Source organism: Eretmochelys imbricata, chromosome 1, assembly GCF_965152235.1.
Source record: "Eretmochelys imbricata isolate rEreImb1 chromosome 1, rEreImb1.hap1, whole genome shotgun sequence".
Classification (NCBI taxonomy): domain Eukaryota; kingdom Metazoa; phylum Chordata; order Testudines; family Cheloniidae; genus Eretmochelys; species Eretmochelys imbricata.
The window spans coordinates 125,082,561-125,105,767 of NC_135572.1; the positions used below are offsets into that span (position 1 = coordinate 125,082,561).

At 38.3% G+C, this 23,207-nt stretch overlaps 1 protein-coding gene across 5 annotated transcripts in view; it reads right to left on the minus strand.

Moving 5' to 3' along the window:
* Positions 1 to 1,381: 1,381 nt before the first annotated feature.
* PPP2R3B (protein phosphatase 2 regulatory subunit B''beta) overlaps positions 1,382 to 23,207 on the minus strand; it is a 91,107-nt gene continuing 69,281 nt past the window's right edge. For 4 of the 5 annotated variants that reach the window (XM_077815143.1, XM_077815134.1, XM_077815117.1 and 1 more), the window contains exons 9-14: positions 21,298 to 21,346; positions 16,314 to 16,403; positions 14,463 to 14,638; positions 11,703 to 11,821; positions 11,492 to 11,598; positions 1,382 to 2,621 (exon numbers count right to left, since the gene is read on the minus strand). In XM_077815143.1, coding sequence (XP_077671269.1) covers positions 2,477 to 2,621; positions 11,492 to 11,598; positions 11,703 to 11,821; positions 14,463 to 14,638; positions 16,314 to 16,403; positions 21,298 to 21,346 — 686 coding nt within the window. In that variant the 3' untranslated portion in view covers positions 1,382 to 2,476. Of the gene's footprint in view, positions 2,622 to 5,296; positions 5,371 to 11,491; positions 11,599 to 11,702; positions 11,822 to 14,462; positions 14,639 to 16,313; positions 16,404 to 21,297; positions 21,347 to 23,207 lie in introns of those variants that run through there. The other variant, XM_077815152.1, reaches the window with a different exon arrangement.

Sequence of the window (23,207 nt, forward strand, 5' to 3'; positions counted from 1 at the left end):
AACAGGACATAAGACTCTCCGAGGCAGCAGAGACTGCTGGAATGCCTGTCGCTGAGGCAGAAGGAACCGTGGAAGGTCTGGCAGAGTTTTGGACGTAACGTATCTAGAAATAAAGGGCACAAGCAAACGGAGGACTGGCGCAGCAAAACCACTGACTGCAAAGGGGGATGGGAAACCCCACTGAAAGCACAAGCCTGTGCTATAAAATAAAAGCTGAAGAAAGGAGTCTGACAGCTAAGCTGCAGGTGGTTGAGAAGGAACTGGAGCAGCAGCATATCTGCCTCACCCCATATACCCTTTGTCTGAGGATGTATAGCATGCAAGCATGGACCCATGAACGCTGATGAAAAATCTGTAATCAAGAGCACATGTCCTTATGGGTTCTCCACATTAGGTGTGCACACAGCCAGTAACTCAAAGAACCTCTCTTACTGGCAGTGAAAGAAGACCAGAATGACAGATTCTCTGTAAAACTGGCCATTTAAAAAAAATAAAAAAGCCACTGCTGAGAGGTCTAACATAGGAACCTCATACTACTGTACTTTGCCATTTTTCAGACTAGAGCTGCACTTTAAGGGCAGGAATATCAGCTCGTGAGGAGAACTAGGCCATTAGAAGCACGCCTATGTTTACAAATGCTTTTACAAGTTGGCTTCTATAAGGGAGCCAGGTGGTGGGGAGCACAACAGCCTACAACCTTCATGTTTCAAAGTTGTAGCTGAGCTTGCACTGTGAAGTCAGCGTACTCATGGCAAGGCAAATCGTCATGACCCCCTGAATACCATGAAGGATGAAGCTTGAAATTAAGTCTGTAGGAGCCCTGCTGAGAAATTTGGCTTCAGGGTCAGACTTCGTTGGTGACTGCAAAGTGTTACAAGACTGCAGAACTTGATTTGTGTGAACTTCCACTAGACAATAACTTGTAGACTGGGTTCTATTTATAATCCTGATTAAGTGATTAGAATGCTGGTTGCATTTTCTCTTATTACACTCTGGTACTGGAAATCAACACCAGAGCTCTGTTACAAAAAGGGTATTCTTTCATTATGTGACATTGAGATATAACTTGGGTTACAAAGTATCTTCAATCATCACACAATATCCTGATCATTTTGTTACAGCAACCTTCCTGCAGTTTCGAAACATATTGCCTTCCTCAAGTAGTGGAAAACTCCTACGGATTTTTTCAGATTTTATTTCTGAATAAGTATGCCAAACTGATTCAAGCTTTAAAGAAGCGTGTACACACATGGATAACCTGTAATATTTTTTTATAAGGCATCTTGAAATTAAAATACTAAGACATTTGCTGTCTGTAATAAGTGAGTACAAGTAGATTACATGTATGAAAATCTTTATTTCAAAATACAAACATGATCCTTTAAACATTTTAAACAGATTTACACCGCAAACAAAAATAACTTACATCTTTTTGTACATTTTACATGAAAATCTGTTTAGCAGTAAAGTATTGCTGAAAACGTTCCATACCTAAATTCTCACTTACATTTCAAGGCACTACAACCTTCTGATTTAATTGAGTAACGAACGTCAACTTGTCTAGTAAGCAATCTCTTGCCATAGGTAGGCAGGTGAGAAGACAATTTCAAGCTGCTGTGACACTATTTGTTTGAATATTTATGGAATGTGTCAATAGCTAACCACTGAAAAGGAGGAACAAACAAAAACACTGAATGCCCACAAATTAGTGCACATCACAGATCAAGTAACATTTATACAAGGTTTAAAAAAATTGGTTCCTTCTACATGGAGTAAAATACCCATTTTGGCGTCAAGTATGAACACTAAAACAGACTTCGGTATTCGAGAATGGACATCAATGAAAGGACTTGAAGTTTAAAAGGGCAAAGTTAAAGTTGGGGCAAATAAAATGAGGGGGTGGAAAGGAAAGAGGAGAAGCTACGTTGTGCACTAATATATTCGGCTTGTCCAATGAAACTACTCAAAAATACTGAGCCAAATCAGTCACTCACAGCTACTCTCATTCTTTTTACCAATGATACTGTTACTAGATTTTTGCCATGACAGCACAAGCACTGCACAAGCAGTCTCCTTATTTCCCATCCTAGCACAGGGACTTCGGTTCACAGGTACAGAATGAAGGTGGTCAGTGCACTATGTATCAACTCTAGAGAGAATTATATAGTTATTTCTTAAAACCAATAGAGTACTTTACAGAAGAACTCAAATATGGTTACTCTTCCATTACGGAATTATGCAACATCTATAAATAAATATTTTAATCTATTTTACAAGCTATAAACTACTGAATAAATACAAAAAAGTTTTGTCATTCCATACAAATGCACTTCATTTTCTTTAAATGATAACCTAATTAATTTTGTAGCACAAAGAACTAAGTTTACTTTCTGTCAAGACAAATCCACTGAATTTTTATACATGTGTAGCAGACCTGCTGCAGACTGTCCTTTTCCTTCTGCAAGTGTTATCAGAATCACTCAAAGTCCTCTTCATAATCATAGTCATCCAAGTCTACATCAGCCAGATGGGATGGCATTTCAAAGAAAGGTCTTTTCTCCACCTGAAATTTTAGGACATTGGCCTTCTGATGGTCTACAGGATTCAGCTCTGCCTCATAACTAGGAAAGAGACAAGGAATAAAAAGAAGAATTAAAGAAAGGTCCAGAATCACAAGGAAGTGGGCAGGCATTAGTGTACTAGTGATGCACCTTCTTTAAGAGATTTACTTCCCACAAAAGTTAAGTAGCACATAAGTGTAGGTAAACTTAGGTTTGAATATAGCAACGCTCAAGGAAGTTACCATGGCTGTTGTATTGGCTAATTTACTCTCTAGGTCAAACGTTATGAGATTTCGTACCCCTTTTCATAAAATTTACACCAGACATACTAGGAATTGAATCAATTAAAAGGACTCAAGCTCATAAGATAGGTCAGAGCTAGAGACTGCCAAATGCACCACATACATGTACTTGACAAGAAACAAATTCCCTTCTTTAGAAGGGTAGAAATTAGATTTGGAAACACATCAAAATGTGAAGGATAGTGAAGCTACAATGTTATTAAAAGTGCGCCTAATGAGGAAGAAGCCACAGCAACCCAGTGGTAGAAAGCAGGTGGTAAGTCAAACTAAGCAGATGCGAGAAAACAAAAGCAACTTTTTTTCATTAATGACAAATAGCTACTTGATAAATGCTAAATGTATCCAGATCAAGAGAATGATTTCCACTGATTTTGGCAGTATCCAGAAAGATCAGTTTCAGCACCGTTGCTTTAACTGAGCATCCCACTCCAAAACTGAGAGAATTCTAAGTAGTTTTCTGAATGACCCCCAGTTTCTAGCACCCAGGAAGCAGTGCATCTCATGACCAGTTTAAAAATACCTCATTTATCATGCCTCAGTCATTTTCTGAGCCAGGGGTATCTTAGGTTCACATTTGTCATCCAAACTACCACTGAATGCCATCATTCTGCACAGATGCTGTCTTCCTACAGAAAGGAGCACTTTGAGTACTTACTGAGAACAGTTGCTCTGTCTGTTGCCTCCTCAACAAGGAACAGCAAGGACAAGCTGGTATACAGAGACACTAACGAGATTCAATCCCCACTGAAGTTAGTGGGAATCTTTCCATTGCCTTCAATGGGCTTTGAATCACACCCTAAAGTGGCATTACATGGAAAATCACAAGATCATTCTTCCAGCAACTGACAGATCAAAGATTACCCCTCAGCCTATACGGTTTTTATACCAGGAATCCACTTGACAACCCTAAAATAGAATGACATTAATATCACAGCTGATCAGAAAAAGTTAGGTGTAATAATTTTCCCCCAGAGAATTCATCATCTCAAATGAAATACTGTGAAATTGTATTGATTTCATCAAAATTTCATATAGAAGAGAAAATGAAAAAAGTTTTTCACACTGCCAGAACATCCCATTTTGACATTTTTTGGGACAACACACTTCAATTTTTCCTTTCAATAACGACTTTCAATTTTAAATTTTGTATCACATTATAATGTCAAAATTGAAATGAAACATTTCAATCAATCCCAAATTAATTTTTATTTCAGAATTTTCTTTCACAAAGAGTTTAGAAATTCTAGGTTTCTACACTGGAATGAAAGAAAATTTCAAAATCTTCCATGAAACAAAATTTCTGTTCTCCACACAACTCTAATCATTATAAATGTTAGCAGAGATATTTCAAGGGCTAGATGGGATTTAGCCACACAGCTGTGTAAATGTGCCTGTGCTGGAGTGGGAGAGGGTAAAGCTTCTACTTTAAACAAATTAAAAATAGAACACACGAGTCAATTTTCCCTGACAAGTGTGTAAAACCCTTAAAAACTTAAGTGTAATGTCTCAGATCCACTGCTTCTCACTTATATTAATTGGCTCACAGCAAATGGTGCCGAGAAGACAGAATTCACTGATTAACACCCTTTCACATTATGTCCATCTGGTTACAGAACACAGAGACTAGATCTGTGTGTAAAAATACTCATTTTAAATTGTTGCACAACTTTAGTTGGGCATCTGTGAAGGACTGTGCAGTTACACAGTCCAGTAAGAAAGCTTTAATAGTACTGTTGCTATTAATTTCTTTGCAGCCTATTCCAGGCTGGGGCTGAAATCCACACTTGCTATTGGACTTACTACTGAACAGTACCTGTCACACAGACACTCTGAATAGGAATACTGACCCAGATTTTCACAAGTTTTACAGGCACAACTTGGTGGACTGTCTGGTCAGCAGAGCTCAGTCCCTCCAAAGAAGCATCCCTTCTGTAAGTTTTTGCTCACAAAATGTATTTGTCTGCTAGCCAGCGTTTGGGAATGCCAATGTGAAAAAGAATAGCTGAAAAAAAGATAGATGTCCCCCACCCCCACATTCCTTCCAACCATATACTTTGTTGATCAGATAAAGTACAGAGAGCTCAGTTACCCTTCTCCTTCCCTTTGAATACCAGGTCAGTCAGAATCAGCCATGTGGGAGATACAACTTTCTAAGTAGGATAAGACACAAAACACCTCTGTTTTCAGTGGAACAAGAAGTGGGATCTAGAGAAAGATCAAAATCTGCCATTTTGATTCTAAAATACGAGGTAGAACTCCACTGGCAGAGCCCACAGCATAAAGGTAATTAAAGATGCCCTCCCCTGTTGGATAGGCCATGGCTCCACCTGTCCACCCTGGAGTGAATTTCCAGTAGGCCAGGTTGTCACAGTACGGTATACCAACCAGAGAATCTGCTCACAGAAAAATCCCAACTTTAAAGCTGTTACCATTGTTTGTACTAGCATCGTGTTTCTTCAGTAGACCAGCAGCCGGGGCACACAAGTAGGTGACAGCATGGAAGCTGGCTAGGGAAGACAGAAGCAGAAGTCTCACAGCAAGTGAATTGCGCTACAGGTCAGAAATGGACTTGTGAGAAAGTCTTAAAAGCTGGAAAATTGATTATTACAGCAGCCATTTATATAGAGTGAGCTAAGCAGAGGTGAGATCCCTACTTCAGAATTTTCTCTTGAATTTCTGGAAGAGAATAGAGTTTTGTATATTTATAGGCTTTTCTATGGCTCTCATCACTCTAGTACATGTGCACCTGTCTCAGTGACAATCACTGCCCACACACTCACACTGTAAAGGATCAGTGCATTATGCTGGTGGCAGTGCTTTAAGTGTGGCCCTTCAGCATTTTGTTTCGAGAGGCAGAACAGCTGGGTGACAGCAGTGCTGAAAGCCAGCAATATAGAAATGCTGATTCTAGTCACTGCCACTATAAAAAAGTAAGAGATGGCACAATTAAGCAACACAACTGCATTAGTTTTTCAATGTGTTTCCAAAAACGCATATACATGATCACAAGATCTCACATCCAAGTTGCTTTGTGCATCCCAGATATTAGAAATTTTAGAATGGGGGCAGCTAGATGCCACCATGGTTACTGGGTCCCAGCTATGTCAATTTAAGGTAGAGGTGAGAGAATTAGAGACTGAATTTACTGCTAACGTAACATCTGAATGGGTCCACCATGTCTGTCAGGCTCTATCATGAGTCCCTGGCTGTAAAGTTTCAGGTGCCTTCGAAGAGAAGGTAAACAGTGACTGTGAATTCAGAAATAAGGATACCTAGTTAAGGTATATAAAGGCTCAGTCTTAACCTTGATCACTAAAATCAATGTGGCAAAGTCCTGGATATTTATAAGCATGTAAGTGGAACTCCACAGCTTGGTGTGTTAAATCAATGGAATGTCCACACTGTGTATGCACAGAATTCAAATATTTAGTACTTTGTTTCATTCTTTGTAATCAGAATAAATTTTCATACATCAGAATATATTTGTCCCCATTTAAGATTCAGTTGATGGATATTGTAAATTAAGAAGCTGTTTGAGTTCTGGGGCACAAAATAATGCATCGGAAAATGTCTTCAGTACGAGACATCTTTTCATATTCAGATAATCCTAAAAAGCAGCCAAACAATCTCAAAATTTTCCCAAAATATTCATTACATGGCTGAGAACAAGCATGAGAAACTTCATTCTAAAGGTTAAATTTTTCACTTATATGTGCCTGAAAACAAGGGTTTACAATGAAAGTGACTCTTCAGCCATGATTATGGGGTTCCTAACAGACACTATAATTTACAGTCTTCTACACCATTAATTCCTTCTTTTGGAGACTGAAATAGATTCTTCGAAAAAAGTAAACACCCAGAATGTACTCTTTGCATTTATGCCACTGTGCACACATGGCACAGTAAGGAAAGAGGTGGCAAAAACTTTTTTCAGTCATAAGGGGTGGCAGCCCATAGACCCTGTCCTATACTGCAAAGTTAACCAATTTCTATTCCATGCTAGAAGATATCTGCACTTTGGATGAGAGTAAATAAGATGTTCATCCTGCACTACCATTCTATTATTCCTGGTTTAAGACCCCCATATACTCAAAAGGGTATTTAAACAAACACTCCTCAAGTTGCCCATATGCCAGCATTTATGCAGTACTTTGGTTATTTCTTAATTATTAAGGAGCCCAGCCCACACACCCACCATATCAGAAGCTTCAGACAGATTTATTTAAAGTTTTATAGGTAAAATCTTTTTGTCTCGGTCCTTTATTTTTTCCTCTCACTTTCCAAACACCATTCAAATTAATAGGAATTCTCAATCTAAAAAAGAAAGGTTAAAATCTGTACTGGAATGCCCTGTTTCTAGATAGGACTGTACTGAATCCTCTGATATCACCACTGATATTCCCAAAGGATTAATTGGAACAAACTTTATGCTGAATTTAAAAACAAATTTGGATTTTCAGAGAGTTGCATACATGAAGAAAGGCCAACATTACCACTTACAAAAGTAAACAAGAGATCAGGAGGCTAATCAGTTCCTTTATATACTGCAGTAACTTAAAGCCATATGCCAATTTCGTCATCTATTGTAAGAAAAGCTCTATTTTAAAATCAGTTTATTCATCACTATTTATAATCTTGCATTTCTCTTGGCCTCAACAAAGTCAAATGAAGTCTGCTTCATTTTCAGGTTCTTACACTACAGAGAAAAGGTTTATTTAACTGTTTCTTTGGAATATTAAAATTGTAAAAACATTTTTACTGGTCTTTGGTTTTATAAAACCTTGTTTTAACAGCATTTAAACTGTGAGCCAACTCTAAATTGACTACAAAACAACTTGTCTTGTCCTACTCCTTAAACACTAATATTTGTTTGCTTTGAGTCTTCTAGTAACTCACTTGCCAACTTCAACCTATTACTGTACACATGGATTTTAGTAGCTGTCCTAGTTTTGCTGCATTAGAGATATATTCATTTGGCACTTCCAAGCCAATGGTCTCTAAATTGATAATGTGGGATCTAGGAAGAAAAGCCCAATAAAAAAAGATCAGTAAGTTATAAATATTGGTAGTTTCAATCGGGGGACCTGTTTAAATCAACATAAGAATGGCCATACCAGCTCAGACCAATGGTCCACCTACCCCAGTATCCTATCTTCCAACAGTGGCCAAGGGCAGATGCTTCACAGGGAATGAACAGAACAGGGCAATTATCAAGTGATCCCCTATCGTCCAGTCCCAGCATCTGGCATTCAGAGGCTCAGGGAAGTCCAGACCATGTGCTTTAAATCATGACTTAAATCTAGGTTTCCTGCTTTCTGATTTAAGTCATCAATTTTAATTGTATTTTGCATTTATATATTAGTTATTTTCTTAAGGAAAGACATTCTCTTTGGTTGGTAACCATTAAAATACACTGATTTGCAACTAAATATAGCCTTTGCATTAAATTTGGTGCTTCTTTTTGCTAACCAGGAGGATACACTATAGTTAAACACATTTAATTAAGAAATTATAGAGGTTACTTTTTTTACTAGATTAAAAAACTTGTGAATTTTGTCAAGCTCTATTTGGATGGAAATTCAAATTCAATTAAAAATGCATAAAACAGCATTTTAAAAAACTAGAACTACCTTAAATGTGCTGGACACAAGGAAAAAGGTATATCAAAACATTTTGCATTTAAAATGGAGTTATTAGACAAAGGAAGCATTATCTGTAGTTACTGAACTGATTTGTTTCTGGTCACCCTGTCCCTCAAGATTTTACAACTAGAAGTTCTCATATTTTCATACCAAATTTGTATTTATAGATTGGAAGAGAAAAAAAGTTTTCTTGTTTTTACAACTCCCAACTGGCTTCTTAACTTTGAATATGCTAGTCACTGACTTGAACTAGTTGAATAAATTGAAAAAAAAAAAAATTCTCTGCACACTTGCTGGTTTAGCACTTCAACAAACTCCGGTTCCAGCGGCTCAGCTAGTGATTTCAACTAGTTCAGTGGTTTGACTTTCTTTAAAGCTTGGCGGCAAATGCGTACTGCTTAATACTACTTTTTGTATTTAATGTAAATGATTTTAATAGTTATTTGTAACACATTTAGGCCTTAACATATTATCAATTTCAAAAAATTTTAAACTGGTTTATTTAAAAAAATAAACTTGTATTACATTTAAATAAAGAAATCCAGTATCTATTTTTTCTAAAAGATTGTATAAAAGGAAGAGTATTTTATCCATGCTGGCTCCGATCAGGTAACAAAAATGCACTGCCTCACTTGAAAGATTAAAGTAAATTAGGAAGCCAGTACAGTAGATTCTGCTTAATAGCAACCTGAATATTATTAACTTCCAGTTAATAGCAACATCCTAGTGATTTCAGTGTTAATGGGATTCAGGTATTGGCAATGCATGCTGCTTGTTCTTTGGAAGAAAGGCCCCAACTGCAGGCAGCTTTGCAAGGCTGCAGCCAGGGAAGACGTTTTGGGCTATGCCTTCCCTAGATGCAGTCTTGCAGTTCTGCCTGCGGCTGGTGCCCACAAACTTGGGGCCATACGCAGGAGGTATGGGCTACAGGCTGGGAAGGGAGGCTGTGGGCATGGTACCTCTCCCTGCACCTTCCCTAGTGGGGCTGCACACGGAATGCAGTGCTGGGACATGCTGAGCCCTAACCCCCAGAAAGCAAATGGAGAGGTACTGTGCATCTCTGTGGGCCCCTACCACCTCTGCTACCTATAGAAAGCCCCTGCATCCAGGAAGCAGCCCCCTTCCCCATAGGCAGGTTTGCAGTCAGGAAAGGCACATCCTAGTGCTTCCTTCCCTGGCTGTAGTCTCAAAAACTTGCCTTTCACTTATTGGCAACTGCCCGATAATGACAACTTTTTGCTGGCAACTGAGGCCGGTTGCTAATCAGAAGAATCTACTGTAACTTTAAAAACACCCACCTCAATGATTAAAGGGTCAGAAAATTAAATCTTAAGGCAATGAGTGGTGCAAGTTATATAGCAAGAAAACACTGAGAAGCAAGACTGTGTAGAAACATGGTAAATTATGCCTACAGAAATATTTAGCAAACTTCGTAGGGAAACATCACTTAAACCATACTCTAATACCCTCTCAACTGGGGATGTTGATGCTTAGGAGGAGAGAAGTTAGAAATTAAGAACATTAATTAAACTCAACTCTGGATCTTATGCAAGGATGTGATATTTAGAAACATGCAGCCCTGCACAAGTGGGAACCTCTGGACCTTCTCAAAACAAGCATCCTTACCTTAACATTTCCTTACCCTAGCGTGGGGCAAGGCTAGTAGTCAGAGAAATCAGAATCCCTAAAATTGTTACAGAAGGAATGTCAGTGTTCTGCTGATGCAGGGTTTTTTTTCTGGTAAAAACAGAAGAACATAAAACCACTAATAGCTGAATCTGAAGGAACATCTGATTACTTTACTGTGGCGGCATGTTATAGATGCTAGATTTACAAGTATGAAACTAAGAAATATAACCAGTTTCAGTTTATCTCCATGGTGCTGGGATTTATTTTTCCTTCCATTTTCCAATAGGTATTTACACATACAGTGTTTGCACTGACTCCTAAAAGCACACATTCAGGATACCAGTAACATTTAAGCAATAGTGGTCTTTCAGCCTGGGAATTTGCAAAAGGCTCATTACTTATGTCTGGACACATCTTTTTAAGAGGCCTCTTGGACTCAAGCTACTAGAACCTCTTGCGCAAACAAGCTCTAGAACAGAGGCTTGCAGTCTTTCTGGTCCTTTTTAGAGAAGATTTTGCAGGTGCCATAGCATTTAACTGAATGAGGCATAAAGGCACTTTTCATGCCCATCTGATGTGGGAAACCCAGGAACATCAACATCCTTTATTTTTCCAGACAGATCTTACATCTTGTTGAGGCCGAAGGCAACTTTAAAAAAGGCAAAAATTTAAGTAGTGGTCTAAAGCTACAACGGCAAACACAGAACCTTAGTCCTAAATACTTACTATATAAAAGTATTTAGACTATTAAAAACTACATTTGAAAGACTAGCATGGAGTAAGGTAGATGTTGGATTTTGTGATTGCTCTAGCAGTTGGATAGCGAGTAGCTGAGGCATGATTAGATGGGTGGGGTATTTATTAGAGAAGGAAGAAAAATAGAGTTGTGTACTAGTTTAAAGTTGTTTCTATCTTACAGGGTTCAAAGTGGACCCTTTTTTGTTTTTTTGAAGTTTTTTATTTGCACATTTTGTTTATTGAAAACCAGATTTTTCTGTAAATGAAAAGTTTTGATGTTTAAATAAATTTTGTGAAACTGCTTTTTTAAAAGTTGATCTTGATTTGGAAAAAGGACCTTTTTTGACAAAATCTTTGTAAAACTTCAACTAGTTTTAGCACTTATACCTCTGTCATTGGAATGTACTGCTTTAGATGCATGAGGATGCCCTCCTGGGCCCCTCAATACCCTCTAATTTACTGCTCAAAAAGGGTTCCTTGGCCACATAGCTAGGTATGGAACTCCTACAGTGGGACTCTGTTGAAGCAAGGTCATGATGGACATCAAAGGTGTTTAATACGCAGTACTCTAATTAATTTAGCTAACTCGTACTATTAACATTCCCCACATCGTTCTTACCCATCATTCCACTGGTCAGTAGCTGCCTCTTCAGCTACCAGGATATCATACTCTTCAGCAGCATATTTCTCCCAGTCAGAAATCTCTTGGCTTTCATTTTCACCATCCTGAACAGAATCAGTTTTAACATTTTATTTATGCATTAAATTTATGCATAATGCATGGTATTACATTTTGTATGTTTGTGTTTAACCAGACAAAGTTTACTTACCCTCAACATAGAAAATTGATCCTTCTGCTCATGGTCAAGGTATTTTTCAATGTTGAAAAAGGTATCAAAGAACACATTTGCTAACTTACACTTCTTTAAGTCATGGAGAGTAATTTTCTCTGGAAAAAAATTAAGAGATAAGTAGTAAAATATTAAAAAATAACTGATTGAGCTGTGATTCAGCCCTTCTTTGAAAGTGCAAATGTGTTGAAAATTTAAAAGGAAAAAGTCACCATTTTGCTCAAGAACTAAAAATCTGTAAGATTAAACTGAAACAGTGCTGATAAAGTTACAGCTTTCAGTAGCCATTTTGATGGAGACTGATTGATATGCTGTGGGTGCCTTATATAAAGAAATTATAACAGGTCCCAATCTGCCTTAATACTAGTTTAATGATAAACTTGAATATTTAAAGCTTCAAGTCAACATTTGATCACTGAAGCACAGGTGTCTGCTTGTATGGGGTCACGTGCAGGATTGAAGCCTATGTTTAGGGTGGTTAACTCCTTAGTTAAGGTGACATTCTCTAAACCCTTATGGGTTTGAAGGGCTCCTGCTATTTCAGAACCAGCTGGAAGCAACTTCTCACCTGGTTTTGTGCTCTCGCTGCTGTCTTATTTATTTTCCCCACATGTACAAAAGCACAGTTCCTTTCCGGAGGCAAGTCTTCCTGGATGTGAGCATAGCTTCTTCTGGGATCCATCTGCCCCCAGGATTTTCCCCTGGTCCCTCACCTATTTCTCCACAACAGCCTCTCCTACTATTCTCCTGCTACAATCCCACCACCTGCCTCTTCCTCCTCCAGTCCAGTGAACAGCCTGTTCAGCTGCAGTGCAGCTCTCCTTTCTCACTACCCCTTCCTCAGCCCTCCAGCTTCACCATACACTAGCAAAGTGCAAGTGAGTCACTGAATTGTAACTCCCTTGCTGGACAATGGCTGTTGATGGTTGTTCAACACCTGACAGGGTGCTAGTTAGTCCCTTGTCCTTGGGGATCTAATATTTGGGCAGTTCCCCAACTCACAGCATATTTTAGTGCTTTAGTCAGTTTCTTTTCAACCTCCTTAGAGAAGTTTTGTAACCTTTAAATAGCCCTTAATTTGAGCAGGGAAGGTGGGTGGTGAGTGTGAGACTTCAAAATAATTACTATGTTCAGTGAACAAAAATTATAGGCAAGTACAACAGATTCACACTCCTGGAGACTATTAAAATCCAAGCATGTCTAAGAACTGAGTGCATGAAATCTAGCAAGATCACTTTAAATGTCTTAGAAAAAAAAATATGACTATGTATAGATAATACCATAAAAAGTGTCAATAAGGAAGCGTTACTGAAATTTAGTTCCACAAGAAAAATTAATAGCTGTCTGAAAGATGAGAGAACTGAGCTATGCATCCTATGCCTTAAAAAAACAAACACAAGAGAGGGAGACCAGCCCGAAATTTATGCTACAATACTGAGTCCACACAATGATATTTTGTGAATACATTATATGTTTGGAACTTCATGCGTCTACTCTGCAAATCTGTTGGATGGAAACCAATACAAGCTGGTTGTTACTGAAATAGGTTACAGGAAGCCTAAAAGTTCAGCCCAAATAAGGATTATTATTTGATAAACATTTACACATTTAGACATTACACGAGTCAAGCTGTCTAAAAGTAGTGTCAAACAGATCGATGGACTCCAAAGCCTTATCCTGAGCTAGAAGCCAAAGCTTCCAACATGCAACATGTGGAGCAGATGAAAGTGGCTTGAAAACGTGGTAATAAACAGAATAAGGGATAGAGATTACTGTTGCACACTTCAGTACCTTAAGGAGTTTAGAAAAAGCAAACAAAATTACTTGGATTATGGAAAACTGTGGAATAGATCAGTTGCTACAGCCTGATGCTCACTTAATATTTAAGAGTTTTTGTCATCAGGAATAACATTTTCTATATTAAACTTGAGTTTCTCTAGGTTTCATCAGCTAAGGGTCAAATTTAGGAAGATTAAAATGCAGTAAACCCCTACTGAATTTTAATTGAATGTCAGCTGCTCAACTCTTTTGAAGATCAGGCCACTTTTTAGGTGCCTAAACATGGATTTAGGATACTAGCATTAGGCACCCACGTTTGAAAAGTATTGTCCTTGTCTAGGACAAGTCATTCCACAGCTAATTGACAGACATTAAAGATAAATGAACTATTAAATATTATATTTCATCACAGGAGCACAAGTGAAATGAGAATACTATAGCTGCAGTATGGAGCCTGTCAGTTAAAGTGAGACAGACAGCCCTGGGTCGCAGTCAGTGATGCAGGATTTCAGTTTTTGAGCACACTCAACCTAGCTATAAGAAGGAACATATGGATTCATATAAATAAAAGACTAAAAAAATTTTAAAAAGGGAGGTCCTCTTGATTTTAATGTGCAAAGCAATTCACTCAGACATGTCATTTCAGAAGCACAAACATGTTCCAGTGGAAGGACCCCCGTTACAGAACTATTAACCCACATCAGTATTTTCTGGTCTAATTTTTTTTTGCTGAACTAGTAACTAAGATTAGGCCTAACAATCTGATTCTTATTATAAAAGCAGACGGATACTCTAGGCTGATTAGTAAACAGCTACTTCTGCTTAACTAGGAATATTAAGCTTGATCAACTAGCAAAGGCAGATTCACAACACAGCCCAGTGATGACCCCATAGGCAAAGACCAAATTAATCTGAGGCAGCAGAAAATAAATAGTTATAGAATGGAAAGAAGCCCCTTACCATCACATTGTGGCTTTACAAGATCCAGCATCTGGCACAGACAGTCTTCAAAAGGTAGAGGTTCAATGGCCATGTTATCCAGTTTTTGACACTGTTCCTCATAAAAGTACTCCAGTTCATACATAGACAATGCACCATCCCCATCAAGATCCATACAGCGAAACCAGTATTCAATGCTGAAATAAGTGATAACACTGTTTACTGCATGAATGACTCTTTGCAAACATTTAATTTAAAAAAAAAACCAAAAACTTTTACAGACATTGGACAGCTCACAGATCCCATTGCATAGCTTTAAGCATACCTAGTAGGGATTTGCATTAAGTCAAGAATGGACTATCATGATACAGCAGACTTCTGCATAAACACTTCTCTCACCAGGTGCTGACTCAGGTACAATACAGGGTAAGCTATATTGTGCATTTTAAAAATACCTGTAAATTAAGTAGGTAGGAGGACCTAATTCCACCTCTGATATTTGGCCACAATTCCCAGTGAAGTCAATGGAAAGTGAAGTCAAATTCTGGCTTCCTACAAGAGTTCACATTGAAGAACTACCTTATATTTCATCAACACCTCATAGTTCTGCTCTGTCATAATGCAGCTCTTACTAAAGTCTTTCACAGCATATAGCAATGCAGAATTTGTTTCATTATTTGCGAGCCTATCCCTACTCAGTATTAGGGTGCAATAAAATATAACCCCGTAAAATAGCAGCACTACTTAGGGCAGGTCTACTCTATGGCAGGGATCAATGCTCTGAGATCGATCCACTGGCAGTAAAGACCCACTAAATCTAGTAAAGACCCACTAAATCGACTGCAGATAGCTCTCTAGTCAATCCCTGTACTCTACCCCTGACGAGAAGTCTTTTCAGATAATTATTATCCCTCGCAGTGTAGACCCTGGGGTAACTCCACCTAAGGTACGTCAACTCCAGCCACATTATTCACATAGCTGGAGTTGCGTTGAGTAGCGTAGGTAGACTTATTGTGGTAATGTAAACATAGCCTCAGTTAACCATATTCATAGGCATTAAAAGAGTGCTTTGGGGAGGCACTAATGAAGAACCAATACTGAAGAGAGAAAACTCTGACGTAAAGAAATTTCCTTAGCCAGCTTCCTTTTACAAACCTACTTTTTCTATAGATTGGTATTAGGTTAATAACTTCCTCCTTGCCAGTTTAGATTCACTTTGCTTGTGCAGTGACATCTGTCTCACACATTTGGCATTATAACCTCACTATAATGTCAGAAGGGAATGAACATGTTTAGGGGGAGGTTTAGGTTGGATATTAGGAAAAACTTTCACTAGGAGGGTGGTGAAGCACTGGAATGCGTTACCGAGGGAGGTGGTGGAATCTCCTTCCTTAGAAGTTTTCAAGGTCAGGCTTGACAAAGCCCTGGCTGGGATGATTTAGTTGGGGGATTGGTCCTGCTTTGAGCAGGGAGTTGGACTAGACGACCTCCTGAGGTCCCTTCCAACCCTGATATTCTATGATTCTATGTTCAAGGAAGGCCTTGTTTAAAAGTAAGAGCTTTGAAAATTACCAAGTCTAGTTAGAAAGAACAACTTTATATAAAGGATAGGTGGATTGTTTAAGCCTGAAATTTCTGAAAATGTTCCTCTAACACAAAACGCCTCTTTAAATGAATCAGACTCAACAGCTGAAATGAGGCCAAAGAAAATCAAATGAAACATACGGATTAAAAAACACTAATTAGGAGCCTTCTATTAAATTTCAAAGCGATTTACATTTGGTCAGGTAGGTATGTTCTGCCAGTTTATAGCTAGTGGCAGTGCCAATAAAGCCAGTTTCTAGTTATGCTCAAGTGTCAGTTAACTCTTACCTAGTTGGAGTCTTTTTGTCCTCTTCAGATATCAAAAACCAGACAAAATCAGCATAGCTAAGTTTTCCTTCTTTCTGTGCTTTTTTGCCCCTTAAAGGCCAATGCAGGTATTGACATAAATGGAAAACAAGAATGCGTAAGTATTTTAAGACATTGAAATACTGCAACAAAACTGGGACTAGACTTCACCACTGGAAAAGGGTCATTTTCATTTTGTTCATGTTAATTTTAAAATTTACTCAAAAGCTTACATCATAGTTGAAGTTAGGGAATGCAGCTCTGGCTCAGGATCAGCAACACTCCGTGTGCTGCCCCAGCCTTAACACATCCTGTATGAAAGAACAGGGGAAGTGGATGGCACAGAGTACGGTGAGGAGGAATCCTCAGCTGGCTCTTTAGATAAGCTGATTAGGCCTCAATAGGAGTATTGTGTCCAGTTCTGGGTACCACATTTCAGGAAAGATCTGGACTTTCAGTCCAGAGAAGAGCAACAAAAATGATTAAAGGTCTAGAAAACATGACCTGTGAGGGAAGACTGAAAAAAGTGGGTTTGTTTAGTCGAGAGAAGAGAAGAGGGGGAAGACGACAGGATAACAGTTTTCAAGTACATAAAGTTACAAGGAGAAGGGAGAAAAAAAATTTCTTGTTAACCTCTGAGAATAGGACAAGAAGCAATGGGCTTAAATTGCGGCAAGGGCAGTTTAGGTTGGACATCAGAAAAAACTTCCTAACTGTCAGGGTAGGTAAGCACTGGAATAAATTGCTAGGGAAGGAGGTTTTGGAATAACCATCATTGGAGATTTTTAAGAGCAGGTTAGACAAACACCTGTCAGGGATGGTCTACACCAGTGGTTCCCAAACTTGTTCTGCCGCTGGTGCAGGGAAAGCCCCTGGCAGGCTGGGCCGGTTTGTTTACCTGCTGCATCTGCAGGTTCAGCTGATCGCGGCTCCCACTGGCTGCGGTTCGCTGCTTCAGGCCAATGGGGGCTGAGGGAAGCGGCGCAGGCCGAGGGACGTACTGGCCGCCACTTCCCACAGCCCCCATTGGCCTGGAGCAGCGAACTGCAGCCAATGGGAGCCGCGATCGGTTGAACCTTCGGACACGGCAGGTAAACAAACCAGCCCAGCCTGGCAGGGGCTTTCCCTGCACAAGTGGCGGAACACATTTGGGAACCACTGGTCTAGACAATACTTAGCCCTGTCATGAGTGCAGGTGACTGGATTAGAAGATCTCTTCAGGTCCCTTCCAGTCCTATGATTATGGCTGCTTAGGCAGCAAGTGGGGCTGACAATCTGGTTCACTATTATGGATATATAAAAATTTTAGAATTACATTTGAATTAAAAAAAATACAAAAGTTGTACAGCATTTTGTAGCCTAATCAGAGAGTGCTTGGAAAGCAACAAAGAAAGAATGACAATGTGTTTTGGCAAAACAATTATTGCTTTTCCTTTGTTGCTTTCCAAGCACTTATATCTATATGGCTGTAAAGCAATTAAAAAAATTAATCGCGATTAATTGCGCTATTAATAATAGAATACCATTTATTTACATATTTTTGGATGTTTTTCTATATTTTCAAATACATTGATTTCAGTTACAACACAGAATACATAGTGTACAGTGCTCACTTTTCTTATTACAAATATTTGCACCGTAAAAACACACAACAGTATTTTTCAATTAACCTAATACAAGTACTGTATTGCAATCTGTCATGAGAGTTGAACTTACAAATGTAGAATTATGTACAGAAACTGCCTTCAAAAATAAAGCCATGTTAAACTTTAGAGCCTGCCAAGTCCATTCAGTCCTACTTCTTATTCAGTTAATCGCTAAGGCAAACATTTGTTTACATTTGCAGGAGATAATGCTGCCCACTTCTTGTTTACAATGTCACCTGAAAGTGAGAACAGGCACTCTCATGCTACTGTTGTAGCCGGCATTGCAAGATATTTATGTGCCAGATGTGCTAAAGATTCATATGCCCCTTCATGCTTCAACCACCATTCCAGAGGGCATGTATCCATGCTGATAATGGGTTCAGCTCGATAACAACCCAAAGCAGTGAGGACCAACGCATGTTCATTTTCATCATCTGAGTTAGATGCCACCAGCAGAAGGTTGATTTTCTTTTTAATGGTTTGGGTTCTGTAGTTTCCGCAGCAGAGTGTTGCTCTTTCACACCTCATCCCTCTCAGACTTTGGAAGGCACTTCAGATTCTTAAACCTTCGGTTGAGTGCTGTAGCTATCTTTAGAAATCTCACATTGGTACCTTCTTTCCGTTTTATGAAATCTTCAGTGAAAGTGTTCTTAAAATGAACAACACGAGTTGGGTCATCATCCAAGACTGCTATAACATGAAATATATGGCACAATGAGGGTAAAACAGAGCAGGGGACGTACAATTCTCCCCCAAGGAGTTCAGGCACAAATTTAATTAACGCATTTTTTTAAACGAACGTTGTCAACATGGAATCATGTCCTCTGGAATGGTGGCCGAAGTATGAAGGGGCATATGAATGTTTAGCATATCTGGCATGTAAATAACTTGCAATGCCAGCTACAAAAGTGGCATGCAAAGGCTGTTCTTATTTACAAGGTCACCAGAAAGTGAGAAGAGGGCAGCATTATCTCCTATAAATGTAAACAATCTTGTTTGTCTTTGCGATTTGCTGAACAAAAAGTAGGACTGAGTGGACTTGGAGGCTCTGAAGTTTTACATTGTTTTGTTTGAGTGCAGTTATGTAACCAAAAAAAAAAAAATCTACATTTGTAAGTTGCACTTTCACACAAAGACTGTACTACAGTACTTGTATGATGTGAACTGAAAAATACTATTTCTTTTATCATTTTTACAGTGCAAATATTTGTAATCAAAAATGCCCTTTGATTTCAATTACAACACGATACAATATATATGAAAATGTAGTAAAACATTCAAAATATTTATTAAATTTCAATTGATATTCTATTGTTTAACAGTGCAATTAAAACTGATTAATTGTGATTAAAAATTAATTACGATTAATTTTTGAGTAAATCGTGTGAGTTAACTGTGATTGATCAACAGCACACACATACATATATATAAAAATATAAATATAAGATACTTTCTGAATTATTCACTTCCATTTCATTTCTGTTCTTATACTGCACTGATCATTACAGTTTCCAAGCAACTTCCTTTGTGTCCTATACCTTCCAAAAGAGAACTTCGATTTTTACAAAACTGAACAATTAAAAAAAAAAAAAAAAAAAATCAGATAAGCAGCCTTGAGTTAGCACATCGTGAAATTTCTCCTGTACAGAATTCCTGTTTTTAAGCATCTTTCTGATACTCTGCTGATGTTTAGATCTTTTTGGGAAGTCATGAAACATGCCCAAGCACACTTCTTCCTCTCTGGGGCTGCCTACTGCCACTTTGGTTTCAGATTTTCTGCTATATTTACTGGTCAAGACCTCTTTGTTAGCCTCAGGAACAGCATGCATGTGAGATGCCAAAAAGCACTGCATGAGTGTGATGTAATTAGAGCTGACTAAGAATTGTTCAAGTAAACTGTTTTTTTGGGTCAAAAAATGCCAATTCATCAAAACTGAATTTTTCACTCAAACTTATTGGTTTTGACATACATTTTGTCGTGAAGGTTTCAAGAATAGGTCTAAGTAAGAGAAAGGCCACTCCAGAATAACCACTAGACTAGTGGCTATGACACTCATATGGGATGTAGGAGACCAAGATTCAAGTCCCTGCTCTGCCTGATTCATGCAAGTGCCCTAACCACCAGGCCATAGAGTCAGTCTCTCTCGCTCTCCTGTTGGAGCTGTTTCACTTTATGTAAATCAGTGGTTTTCAACTTGTGGACCCCTTGGGTCTGCAGATGATGTCTAAATTTTCAAAATGGCCTGCACCTCCATTTGCAATTTTGTAGGGGTCCACATCACTGGTGTAAATAGTTACTTATTCACTAGGCCAGAGAGAGAGCGCATGAGAGAGGTAGAATCAGGATTCAAGTCCCTGCTCTGCCTGGTCTTCCATATCCCAAGTGAGCACTGGGCTACTGGCTATTCTCAGGTGGTTCTCTTGCCCTTTTTTTTTTTTTTTTTTTAAATTTGACAGGTCCAGTTTTCATTCTGATGCAGAACATGTTAAAACCTCAGTTTTTCACAAAATGGAATTCTTGTTTTCTATCTCGCCCTAGGCATCATAGCTATTCCATGGAGACAGGAAATACAAATGACCATCAAAAAAAATAGTGAAGCTCCTATACAGTGTTGTCGAATGCACAAAGTACTCACTTAAGATAAATAATTTTTCTCTAACTTTAGTTACATTAACCTTATGTGTTACTTATAACACTAGTAGAAAAGTTTCAGAGTAGCAGCCGTGTTAGTCCGTATCCACAAAAAGAAAAGGAGTACTTGTGGCACCTAGAGACTAAAATTTATTTGAGTATAAGCATTCGTGAGCTACAGCTTACTTCATCAGATGCATTCAGTGTGAGCTGTAGCTCACGAAAAATTTATTTGAGCATAAGTTGTTACTCTCTAAGGTGCCACAAGTACTCCTTTTCTTTTTACTAGTAGAAAAAGCTTTCAAATGAAAATTTGAGTTTCCAACTGGAGTCCCTTTAAAGTTTTAAATTGCAAATGGAAAGATAAAATAGCAGAGAAAGCCAGTGATTGCTTTTCACTTTCCTCCCAACCCAAATTAGATTTTACAAAGTAATGGTCAACATTGCTTTACCTTATTTAACATAAATCAAAGACCTTTGCACAGAGTACATTGTGCACCAGCAACACAAAAATTCCTGTTGAAACAGTGGATTTAAAAAGATGGAGTGACAGCGCTGAACCCTTGAAATTAGCTTTCGATTTTCAGTGGAACTCATCTGTTCTAGGAACTTCATTTTCAATATTTCATAAACAAGCCTGACCATTAAATTGGATTACCTGTATTTAAATCAACATATAAAAAGTTACCTTGTTACTGCTCCTGAAAATATCCTCTCTATCATCCTGTTTGATATAGCTGTGAAAGAGAAAAAAATATTAGAAGACATTTAAAGGTCATATTTTTGCTTTATATTGGGTTTAAGCTGATTACTGCCTATTAGATCAGTATTTAACAAGCATTGCCTTAACAAGTAAATCTTGCTTTCAAGGGTCTTTACATTTTAGAAGCCCTATAATTCATCAGAGAGCCAACATGGAATTAGGAATTTTAATGTATAAAGATAATACTTAACTATCTCTGACACACAATTTTGAGATGCATGTTTTTATTCTGTTACCAATTCTGGGGTTTTACTAAAGATGAAGTGTCTTTGGTTAAATGATTGATTCTTATTTGCGTAGTTTTATGGTGCTTTCTACCAGCATACTCTAAACATAATTTCTCTACTAGAATACAAAAGATATTACTAAGAAATTAATAGGCTTTAAGAGCTGTATGTTTTAAGATATGTCTACATTTCAAAGTTTAATATTGGAAAAGAGAACCAGAATTGCATCTGATTAACTTAACCGTAGAAGCCTTTCATTTCAAAGTAAAAAACCCCCACCAATGCTTCCGTAAAAGGCTAATTAGTCAAAGCCTTGTCCTGTAGTATATATTTGTTTTTGCTATCACCAAACATTTCATAGATAAGGCTAGAAGGACCACTGATCATTGAAGTCCAACCTCCTGTATAACACAAGCCACAGGATTTCCTTTAATTAATTCCTGTTTGAACATATCTTTTAAAAAACATTATGATGTTCAAGGCAGTGGTTCTCAACCTAGGGTACACAGAGGTCTTCCAGGGAGTACTTCAACTCATCTAGATATTTGCCTAGTTTTACAACAGGCTGCATGAAAAGCACTAGCGAAGTCAGTACAAACCAAAATTTCACACAATGACTTGTTTCTACTGCTCTATATACTGTACGCTGAAATGCAAGTATAATATTTTATTCCAATCGATTTTATAATGATATGGTAAACGTGAGAAAGAAAATTTTTTCAGTAATAGTGTGCTGTGACATTTTTGTATTTGTGTCTGATTTTGTAAGCAAGTAGTTTAAGTGAGGTGAAACTTGGGGTACACAAGACAAATCAGATTCCTGAAAGGGGTACAATAGTCTGGAGAAGTTGAGAACCATTGTTCTAAGGGACACCAGCAACCGATTCACTACTTATTCCCAGAACTGGGAAACACTCAGCTCGTGTGCTTCGAGGGGGAAAAAAGGCATGGTACAGCTGAAAGCTGAGATCACAGAAATTAGAGAGGGAAGAGACCTGTTAGGCTATCATGTCAATACCCCTTCCACTTCAGTATTTTTCCTCGCAATGTGTATGAGTGCTTGGTCTAGTCTAGTTTTAGACTGACAACAATGAGGAGACTGCCACTCCCTGTGGGAGACAACTGTGTAGTTGGAGACATAACTTGCTCTACCACCTGCTTTTTAAGTGTAGGGCCAAAATTTTCAAAATGTGTGCCCAAAAGTAAGGCTGTGAAGTCCATATTTAGGCACCTAAGTAGCCTATTTTCAAGAGTGCTGAGCACCCAGTGTCGCCTTTTGATTTCAGATGAACTTCATGGGAATGGCAGACATGCAGCAGTTCTTAAGATCAACCCCTTCTAGCTGCTTGCACCCATATTTCCTACTGTCCATGTTTAACAGCTGTTACTTTTTCTTCTGGTTAAGAATGAGGAGGGAGTCATCTATAATATGTGATCAGACTTGCTTTTGCCTTTGCTGGTCTGTTGGTTCAAATGATCATGACCAGCAGAAAAACATAAAAAAGTGTTCTCCTTCCTGAATTAAATATTGACTAAAAAGTAGTTAGACTTGAGTAGAAACAACCCCAGGGAAAAATATTTCCCTTCCATAGGGCAATCAGAATGATG